The 10,862-nt window shown below is 41.1% G+C and overlaps 1 protein-coding gene across 1 annotated transcript; it reads left to right on the top strand.

Moving 5' to 3' along the window:
* Positions 1 to 481: 481 nt before the first annotated feature.
* Positions 482 to 9,068, top strand: rab14l (RAB14, member RAS oncogene family, like). The gene is made up of 8 exons (XM_044012269.1): positions 482 to 596; positions 4,497 to 4,555; positions 5,308 to 5,361; positions 6,163 to 6,340; positions 6,955 to 7,021; positions 7,968 to 8,055; positions 8,443 to 8,473; positions 8,563 to 9,068. Exons 2-8 carry the CDS (start codon positions 4,504 to 4,506, stop codon positions 8,738 to 8,740), a joined length of 648 nt encoding a protein of 215 aa, XP_043868204.1. The 5' UTR covers positions 482 to 596; positions 4,497 to 4,503; the 3' UTR covers positions 8,741 to 9,068.
* Positions 9,069 to 10,862: the final 1,794 nt, after the last annotated feature.

A 10,862-nucleotide genomic window follows, 5' to 3' on the forward strand; every position in this document is an offset into this window, starting at 1 on the left:
CTTTAAACACGATTGTCATGCAATATATTGATTATCACTGAATCGTTGTATTGTGATATGATTGGTATCATGGAACATGTATCATGAAGTACGCACCCCTAGTGAATGGACACTTTTGCACTATTTCTGGACGACATGAAAGGTTTTTCTAGCTAAAAGGACTACTGTGGATCTTAATACACAATAAGTCATTGCAACGTTCTACATAATGTCTGAATCCACATGTCATGTCAAAATGATTCTGACAGGCCCTTCAAGGTGAACTACAAACAAAAGTGTATCTGAATCCATGTCAAGCATTTAAATACCCCTTCTATTTAACGTATTCATTACACCGTAATGATGATTTCATAACAGGGTTCTGCACTTTATCGTGTATGGAAATACCTGCACAGGTGAGGCTGTCTTCTTTGGGGCAGTGTGTGTCAAACCGCCGCAAAAGATGCTCTTTGTCCCAGCAGCCCATTGTACACAGCAGAGGAAACCCTGTGCGGCAGGCAGCCATCTTGGATAGATAGATCATTCTTGAGCCAGGATAACCTGCAGACCTTATCTGAGCAGCTCAAGACCACGTAGCTCAAAATACTCCATTCCTGGTAAGCACGGAAAATCGGATACTACTTGAACACACGCAAAAACCTTTGTGGTGTCTAATAAACGTAGCGACGCTGATATTTAGATCATGGAAACAGCTGGATCACTTAGCTAGCCTGTGTTTGTAGAGAGACAGTTAACGATACTAGCTAACATATTTTAAGCAGATGTCTGCCATTTGCTTCAAAGAATATGTGAATGAAATTTGGTAGCGATCACTATTTTTTAGGGAACATAATCAATTTCGGGGAAAATGTGGGTTGACAACCTATCAACGCAACGTATTTACCTTAATCCATCTTTCGCATCTAGCCGCTAACTAGCGTGCTAAAGCTATCGCTAGCTGTGTTTAGTAGTTTTATAAACTGTAAACTGAGGCCACATTTGTTTTCTCGACCTGGTTATTACTCATTTGTTATGGGTCGATTGTATGATGTGCAGATGAAGGCAGCCGTCATATGTGTTGTGATTAATGGGGGATTTGTTGTCAAGATACATGTATTGATGTCGGCTAGTAGTTGACCAGTTAACGCCAACTCACCTGTCAACAGCCAATATTTGGCCGTGAAATGTAGAAGTGGCTATAGAATAAGGATTTCACCAAGTAAATATGGGATTTTCTTTCCACCATGCGGTTGTAATCATTCGTGTGCCGTCTAATAAGAGATCGTTTTTGCCACATAAACTAAGCTAGCAGTCGTCGGCCAGGAGCAGACGAGATGTTACGGTGTCGAAATACATCTGAAAACCAAACGATCCACTTCGGGTTGTTGAGAGTTTAGTATGTTTGGTCTCTCTATTTGTGTAATTTCTTAGATCGAGGATTGATGGTGTCGTGGTCGTTTGTTTTTCTGCTGTGCGCAAGTTCCGATGCTAATTACGTAGCTTAGCCGTCCTTTTGGGTTCATTTTCAAATAACAGCGGTGTATATCTTGATAGCTGAATGTACCTACAGAGTAAAAAACAACAGAGCAATAATAACTACCTTCATTTGACATGAAATACTGAATTACTGTGGGTTTTTTTTTTTACCCGGTTTGCAGGCTTGATATGAAACGTAGCATCAATATTGGTCATACCTTTTGTAATGATTTTTACTATCAGACATCACTAATTCATTTTTCACAGAATGGGATTATTTGCTATGTAAAATAGGATTGTTTTATGCTATTTCTTTTATGGCTTGTCAAGAGTCACATGATTTAAATGGTGGGCCTGAACATCTGGGAGGTTCCGTGACTAAATATGTGTCATGATTTCCTGACAATCCCCATTTTCAGTACACAAAAGGCACATATGCACTCCTTTCTATAGACTGGCAAGTCCTGCATTCTCTCCTTTCTGTTGGAAGTTGCTGTGGAGCAGAGAAAGGGCTTTGACAGTGTGTCTCTGCGGAAAGATTCACTTAGTTAGGGAGTAAGAGGGAAGTGCTGAGGCTGCAGTCTGGTCACATGGTCATGTCTCGCCTTCTCCTTGGTAAATACTCATGGGGTTCTTAATAATGAGCATAATGAGCACACAATGAGGTTGAGTATCACAACTGATTCATATTTTGTAACTGATTTTTGGATACTGTCTGTCACGGCTTTCATTCCAGAGAACTGAAAACTGTTGCACTGGGGATAAAGATGCCATGTGAGGGTCATGTGACAGAAAGCAGGAGGAGGGGGGGAGCCCTTAATTGTTATACCAGTGCTTAAAATGTTCATTAAGGGAGTTGTGTTGAATGACTTCATCTTAGTCTCAGTTTCACATTAAAACCTGGCACACCTGAATAGTGTATGGGACCTGGTCGCAGCAAATTCCTCAATGTCAATCAGACTAAGTTGGTTGAAAATGAAGAGATTATGGGAAAAGTTACACCAGTTTCACATCTGTGCAGTCACCATAGTAAGATTGTGAAGTTTGTGCTGCAAATGTACTTTTATTGTCAAAAGCAGTCATTGACTATTTTCTAACAAAGTAGTATCCTAGTGTCCTGAAGTAGTATCAGGACAAAACACCTCACGATGTATGATAATTAAACTGCAGTGTCATACAGACTGCTTTTAGCTACAGTTGGTGATGAGTTTGTACTTAACCAAATGTCGGGTCAAGTTGCAGTTTGCAGAAGACTGCTACTGTGAGCCAACTTTAATAAAGCCACAAACACAGTCACAGCCAGTCATGTACTACAAGTTGTTTATTTAATGTAACTTCCTCTGTTATCTAGGTGTATTTTGTACCAGGAAATGTAATTTATTTAAGTTAATTTCCTACTTAATTTGTGGTGTTCCATCATATCAATGTTTTTCTGTGGTTTCCTCACATGATTGTAACACAAATCAGTGTGTCTGATTCTTTATATTCCACCCTCTTACTCAGTAGTATCTTGCTACTTAAAGTCTACAACATTTGTGTCATACCTTCTCTGAATTCCTATTTTGTTTGACTTGCTCATCTATTTCCGTTGCTTCCGTCTTCTTATCACACCACATCTACATTTCTTCTGGTGGTGTCAGCATTAATCTGGTCTGTCAAACATAGTCACTGATCAACAGATGCAGAAGTATGAGCACAACATCAGCACTGGGTTTCTGATGAGACACAGGGATTTCTGCTTCTTTTTTTTTTTAAAGGAGCATAGAAACCGTCAGCCTATTTAGTCATTATGGTCTAGAAATGGTCTTGATAAGTGGCATTGCAAAGGGAATTTTAGATTACTATAGGGGAAAAATGCCTTTTTTATTCTACATACAATGGTTGCCACATCATTTTTTTATGAATAAACCTGTATCTTTGGTTATTTAACAACAGTAACAGTAGTAGATTTTCACGTAGTGCAACGTTTCTACGTTTGTCCTTTGTGTACGTGGATTGTGTGCAGTGAAGCATCAGTAGATATCAGCTAGGTGTTAAATCTATTTTTAGCTGTGATGCTGGAGGTGTTCTTGTGTACATTTAAGGGCCACGCGGTTTAGGTGTGGACAGACTGTGTTCAGTGGGGTAACATGGTGCGAGTGCAGTATAGTTTTTGCACTGTGAAGCTTTCTTAGAAAATAATCCATCACTTCACTTGTTGTCGACATGCTTATCTTTGGCTCTTGTAACCATGACAACCCCTAATGGTTTTCCATTAGCTTCTGAAGTGAGTGTTAGGTCAATGCACTGTATTCAGTGTATATTTCATTTTTAAATTTTCATTAATATTATGGTTTGGGTGGCACACTAGCAATGTTGTCCAGCAGCAAAAAGATCCAGGTTTTGCGACCTGGGTCGGACTGTGTGGAATGAAATGTGATATCACCGACGATGAAAGGAACGTGATGTCACCATCTATTAATGCAAGGTACCAGACGTACCTGGCTGTTTGTTCATAGCATAACTGTCCAACGTGACGCTTGACAGGCTTTAAACTTGCTGGGTGTCTTACTGAGGGCAGTGTGGTAGAAGTGCAACAGATATATTGCCAAACTTCTGCATGCTTAAAGACAGATGGGCCAATAGAGGGAGGATACGGATGTCAGTGTGCCATGCAGGTGACGCTGTGTCAGTTGAAACCTGTGATGTGGGTATGACACTCGTGCAAAGAGATGATAAAAACTATTTCAAAGTAAAAAAAGTACAAAATTCCAGGATTTAATAAAACCTTTCTGATCTGAGTTATTAGTAGTTGGTTGTACATTGGTAAGAAGGATCCAGTAAAGCAAACATTGTCTGCTGATGAATGTGGGTTTGTAGGTGAACAGTCAGGTGACAAGGGCATGGCAGATACCACTGCTGATTGAATGTGGTCAAAATCGTGCTTTACAAGACCAAGGTCACTGAGGGTAAAGGTAATTGTTGCATGTTCATTTTCTGCTGTCACATTGATCACCTGAAATGCCTTTTATAAACTTAAATGTTCTTCTTCTTTCTTTCAGAGCCACAATGGCCACTGCACCGTACAACTACTCTTACATTTTCAAATACATCATTATTGGTAAGTGTGAAATGCCAGCGATGACCATCGTGCTGTCTCTGTACCGAGTTATGCAAATAAGCCAAAGGAAGGATCACCGTACAATGCTGACGTTACTTACATTTACAAAAGTAAACACACACCCACAGCTTTGGGCTATTTATTGTCCTCCTCTGTCAAACCTTTCCTCAGAGCTTATATGGATGTGAGTGTGAGTTAGTTTGTTTGCGCAGCCTGAAGAGAAATTGGCTTTAATTTGATCTTTGTTCTTTTTTTCCATTCACTAGATCAGAGAATGGCTCCCTAACTACTCCCCAAACACTTAGTAACATCTTATGATGGCACAAATTAATTTCTGTGCTGCTTTTATGGTTAAATAAAATTGACAGGGAATGTCTCAACCTTGTTGCTGTTTGGTGTCTCAGAAATTAATGATTTTAATTTTGCCACAGTTACCCATCTCTACCCATTGTTCTGTAATAGTTTTTTCTTATTTGTCTGAGCTGCAAATGGAAGACTTACTGATTACCTGTTATTGTACAAATATGATCAGGGCACACGGCAAATGTATCATCGTCAAAATCATTATCAGCATTTACCATACTGATAAAAGTCTGTAAAGCAGAGTACATGATATCAAATGCTTTATGTCTCCCATTAATTCATATGAACATTTAAGTACTGACTCACAGAGGGGGGCAGCTACATCAGGCAAGATAATTATTCTTCTCTTCGCTCTTGGTTGACCTGAGTTTCTCTCTCTCTCTCCACAGGGGACATGGGGGTTGGGAAGTCATGTTTGCTTCACCAGTTCACAGAAAAGAAATGTAAGTGCTGCTCTCTCTCCTTTGCATTTGTCGTCGGCGTAGGCAAGGTTCGCCACTGCCAGGTTCAACTGGTGTGTCTGAATCACTTGAAATTTCTTTATGTGCTCGCGGAAGTCGGTGGCAGTGAGACTCTTCTTCTGTGCATGAGTCAGCTGCAGCTTCCAATTAACATTCAGCTGTGTTTTGTTTAGTGTCACTATTAACAAGCCAGATGCTGTGTTCCTCATTCACTGGTCCACATTCACATCCTGTGTACGCACACGCACACACAAACACACACTGGGGTGATTTACTAAAGATTTCTTACCGCTTTCTGGGTATTGATGCTTTCAATTTGCTGTGAGTTTATAAAGACTGATCAATTATTGATGCACCTGCTGCTTGCTTACAATGGAGATGAGGTGTTTGAGCGAGAGACTTAAGATAATATATACACACAGTGGCTTACAAACTCAATAAATAATGTGTATCCAAAACATTGTTGTTGTGAGCTAAGAGATCATTGTACCCCCTTATTCATACCTATTCCAAATTTGAATGGGTTCTTCCTTGGATATCCTTCCTGTGGATATTGTTGCTGGTGTTCTTGTGCGATATTGCTAAGAGACAGAGAGGCAAACATAACATCACAAATGATCAAGCTGGTGGAGAGAAATACGAGCTTGTCTTCCAAAAACTTGCAGCACATTCTAGAGAGAAGACAAGAGAGGTAGATATTAGTTAAAAAAAAAAACAGCAGCAGTAAAGCAGTTTTTGACACTGAACTTGATTTGACCTTCCTCTCACCTCGTCTCTCTCCAGTCATGGCCGACTGCCCCCACACGATTGGTGTGGAGTTTGGCACAAGAATCATCGAGGTGAGTGGTCAGAAGATCAAGCTGCAGATTTGGGACACGGCGGGACAAGAGCGCTTCAGGGCCGTCACCCGCTCGTACTACCGCGGAGCTGCCGGAGCGCTCATGGTCTACGACATCACCAGGTTTGTTTCCGACACTTGTCGTGTTAATCTATGTTTATATTCTATGGACTTTGCACCAAAAGCGTTCACCGAGTATGTGATAACCATCTCGCAAGAAGTTCAATGAAAGCGAACGCCGCTTAAAATTGCAGTGCACTCCCTTTGACTCCCTCCTGAACAAATATACGGACACTTTTACAGCTTGTGTTCTCGCCCAAACTGTGAGATAGTATCTGTGGTCTGCCAAATAAACAGTCCTACATGTGGAATGTTTGTTGTCACCACACCCAACTGTAGTCAGAGCCCCGAGGGTCCCAGAAATGGTGCTTAACGGCGAAGACATGACGTGTTTGCATTTCAGTTAATCTTGGTACTTACAGCCTCTGGCGGGCCTGATGCAGGGAGAGGCATTAATATTTGTTTATCATACACAGAATACAAATATGAAAATGAAATATCCAACAACTGTGAAATTGCATTTTTAGTCTATAATGCCCATTACAGGTAAATAAGTTAAGGGAAAATCATCTTTAAGATACAGCAGTGACCACCTCATTCCTGATCTTTCTTTCAAGATGGCACAATGTTGTTCCTTATGCTTGTTGTCATAGTAACCTGTCACTCTGTAAATGCAGGAGAAGCACGTACAACCACCTCAGCAGCTGGCTGACTGATGCTAGAAACCTCACCAACCCCAATACTGTAAGAACACGTTTATTTATTTATTTTTGCACACTTTAATCTGCTCTGTTTGTTATATTTACTGTTGTGTTGCTTTCCTCCATTATTATTATGTTATCATCCCTTATTTCTTTCAAGTACACCCCTCCCTCTGTGTTGTCCTCCACTCTCCTCCCCTGAGTCTGTTTGAAGCCACAGAGCCCTGTCTATCTCTTAAATTGGATTTCTTGTTAAATTTGATTAGCCTTCAGTCTTACTGCTCTTATGTACTCGGCTTTGTTCCATCAGGGATGTGGGTGTCTGCAACCTGCCACTTTTGATCTAAATTAAAAAATGTTTTCCCTTTTTAACTGTATGATTATTTAGCGTATAAGTCACCTTTTGATCACTTTATGAATAAACAGGACCAGATGTTTTTAGAAAAGAGTTTTTGTGTGTTTTTGGCAAGCTGCTTTCTTCATATGTCCGGTTTTTGTGTAGTACCTCGTAGCAGCCATGTGGTGGAGCTAGAAGTTTTTTTCTGCTTTGGTTTGAGATATAAAGCATGTTTATATCATCTTATCTCCAGCTGTTAAAGATTCAAATATTAGGCGAGGGTATTTAAAAATGTGTCCTGTTTTCACGTGAATTGCCAGGCACATAATGTGTCTGTTTTATGCTGTGGACATGGAACTTAGTTTTTATTTTACACCTTAGTGCTCAAACCATTTGGTGGAGAAGTTCAATAATTGACTTGAAATGAACTAGCAGTGAAGAGAAGTCTGTCACTCGGGTAAAAGAGTTAATTACATCACAGTTGCCAGGGGCTCTTTGTATAACTGACATTTCCACGTTACACAACAACTAACAGCTGCCTTTGCTTTGCACACTACATAGAGTGAATGGAGTCCGAGTTCTCCCGGAGAGGTTGTTCTGTCAATAAGATTTTCACACTCTCATGTTTCTTCCCCCCTCCCTCTATTCTCAGGTGATCATTCTCATAGGAAACAAAGCGGATTTGGAGGCTCAAAGAGACGTCACGTACGAGGAGGCAAAGCAGTTTGCCGAGGAGAACGGTGAGCCGGTCACACAGCGGTACTTGTTGAGAACCGCAGAATGAAACGAGGTGTTCACTAATCGCTCAGTGTTGTCCCACAATGGCATCTTCCAAAAACTGCTCTGTCCTCATTTTAAACAAAACAGCCAGGAATCCAAACATGTCCAAATATTTATTAGCACAAAGCGATTTAGATCCGAGTTCTTGTATGAGTGTTTATAGCCAAAGCCCTTGTGCTTGATTCCAACGGATACAAATGAAGATTAACGCACTATTTTATTTATATTGAAAGTGATTAAGTGAACTGATGTATTAACGAAACAAGGGGGCAAATGAGGACTTGGTATCTCAGGAGTTTGAAACTGTCTTACTGACTCTGTCCTCATGTCTGTCTTGTGTCCTACAGGTCTGTTGTTTCTTGAAGCCAGCGCAAAGACGTAAGTGCACAACTGCGGTGTCAGTGATCACAGACTCTGAAATATCATTTGCCTCCTTTAATGTGTTTTTGTTTATGGTCTGTTTTCAGAGGTGAAAACGTGGAGGACGCCTTCCTGGAAGCTGCTAAGAAGATCTACCAGAACATCCAAGATGGCAGCCTGGACCTGAACGCCGCCGAGTCGGGGGTCCAGCACAAGCCGTCGGCCCCGCAGGGTGGGCGGCTAACCAGCGAACCACAGCCCCAGAGGGAAGGCTGTGGCTGCTAATGACCAAGCAAAACCCCTTCACCCTCCTTTTTTTTCTCTCTCTCTCTCTCTCTCTCTCCCTGTGTCTTGTCTATCCTGCCCGCCCTCCACCAAACCAAACCCCCATTCACCCATTCCTGTACTTTCATCCACCGCCACTGCACCAGGAGTTGCATGAGCAAAGGAAAGGGGGACAGATATTGACATGGGCCAGACTGAGCCGGGCTGTGTGGACTACATCTCCTCTCCTCTCCTCCTCTTCTCTGCCTATGTATCTTATTCTGTTGCTTATCCTGTCTCACTCCTTTCTAAATTCTGTCAGTGTGTTGTCATCCTATAACGCCCCTTTACCCCCACTCACACTAGTCCCCTAACCCTCCTGTCGGAGTATCCTAGACACCACCACCACACATTACACGGGTTACTGACACTTTAGCTAGATGTGACGTTCATACAAATATGATAAACCGAGACTGTTTTTTTACGTTTGGTTTTATAGCCGTGTATGACGTGTAAGCACTGCGTTGAGTTTCGTCCGCCACTAATTACAAATTTCTGTACAAATCAGGTCTATAATGTTCTCATCCCAGTCTCCTGGTGCCTCTCCTGCATTTGTGGCTAAACCAAACATTTTATCCTGACATGCAGGCACGATATATCGCTTTAAATTGTCACGGAAATGAAGTCGTTTGACGTACAACCACACCAGTAGCTACCATGTGTGTGCGCGTGTACAAGAATGTGTAGCCATGTGAGCTTTTTCAGCAGGAACAAATCCTGCTTTTTGTGGCGTAGAATTCAGTTTCTGCTTCTTGACACAAAGCAACGTTTCTCTGCCAGATGTGGCAACACTGATGTTCTTAAGAGAGAGAGAGAAAATCATTTCTAAAAGCACCTACGATGAGAATATGTGGGTGATTCCTCAGTCTCTCGTTCGAGATATCATGGGAAGAAATATTGGATGTTTTCCAGTCTGTGTTGTGATTGTTGGTGAGTTTAAAAGTTGGACGGGTGTTTGTTTTTGATTCATTCACGTCAGTTTCTTTGCACCAGCTCTCTCCCATTCCCTGACCACAAACCTCTCCACAGGTTATATCAACAGATTCTGTCTTTACCAGCATTGTCTTTGTCATTGTTTGTTGCCTTACTATAATTGATATTAATCTTTAATCGTAATGGATTTGCCGCACTCGCTCTTCACCCTGCTTGTTGGACTCGACCTCGGTCTGTCGGCCATTTTTACATTTCACAGATTAACAATACACGACACAAGTGGTGTGTTTCAGCATGGTCTGAGGCCCACATCTTAAATATTCAGATGTAAAAACAAACTATTTATTTCATATGTGGCTACCCTGAACAGTTCCTCTTGTGTAATATAACACCGAGCAGCATGTCCCCCTCCCTCCCAACAAAACAAAACGTCAAATTATCTAAATACTTTTTTTTTTTCTCTCTCTTCAAAATGACATGTTTATTTTTTTTCTGTATCATAGCGATTCCCTGATTGGACAGCTGTATATATTGCTTCTTAACTAATGGTGATGACTTAGAACTTTATTTGCTGGCTCTGCCAAGACTTGTACAGTTGATGTGCTCGTGGGTTGCCTGTAATTCATACTTGGGAAATTCTGTAACATAGTTTCTATTAATAAATGTATGTAAAAGGACAAGACACCTTAACAACCCTCCCCCGACTGCACACTACTGAACCTGCCGATTGGTTGAGGGGAGAGAAAGTGGATCGATATGATGTGCAGCCTTTTTATTTATGTCTGCAAACTTTTATTCCTCTCATTTCTGTGGAGTGGAGAATGGGACACTTTTGTTTATATATTTCTCACACCCTGTCATAGATCCTCCACATGAAAAGGGCCTGCATCACTGTCTTAACCTTTTGGGGGAGTGGGGATTGGTTTGCTACTGTGGGAAGTTGGTGGGCTGGGTCTCTTTTATCCTGTGTCCCACCTCTTTCAGTCTGAGTGACCACTTCCTGCTTTTTGTCTGTCCACAAGTACAAAAAAAAAGTACATATGTATAAATTTTTAAGGAGCTGTGCTAACATTTAAATGCGTTCTTGCGTGTATATGATTTTGAAATGTTGACATTTTGATTTTAATGATAAAAATACTCTAGACAAAAA

Source organism: Solea senegalensis, linkage group LG21, assembly GCF_019176455.1.
Source record: "Solea senegalensis isolate Sse05_10M linkage group LG21, IFAPA_SoseM_1, whole genome shotgun sequence".
NCBI lineage: Eukaryota > Metazoa > Chordata > Actinopteri > Pleuronectiformes > Soleidae > Solea > Solea senegalensis.

Coding starts and splice junctions, on each gene's coding strand:
- rab14l (XM_044012269.1), top strand. CDS start 4,504: ATGGCCACTGCACCGTACAACTACTCTTACATTTTCAAATACATCATT. Junction 4,556..5,307: donor TTTCAAATACATCATTATTG/GTAAGTGTGAAA, acceptor CTCTCTCCACAG/GGGACATGGGGGTTGGGAAG. Junction 5,362..6,162: donor CCAGTTCACAGAAAAGAAAT/GTAAGTGCTGCT, acceptor GTCTCTCTCCAG/TCATGGCCGACTGCCCCCAC.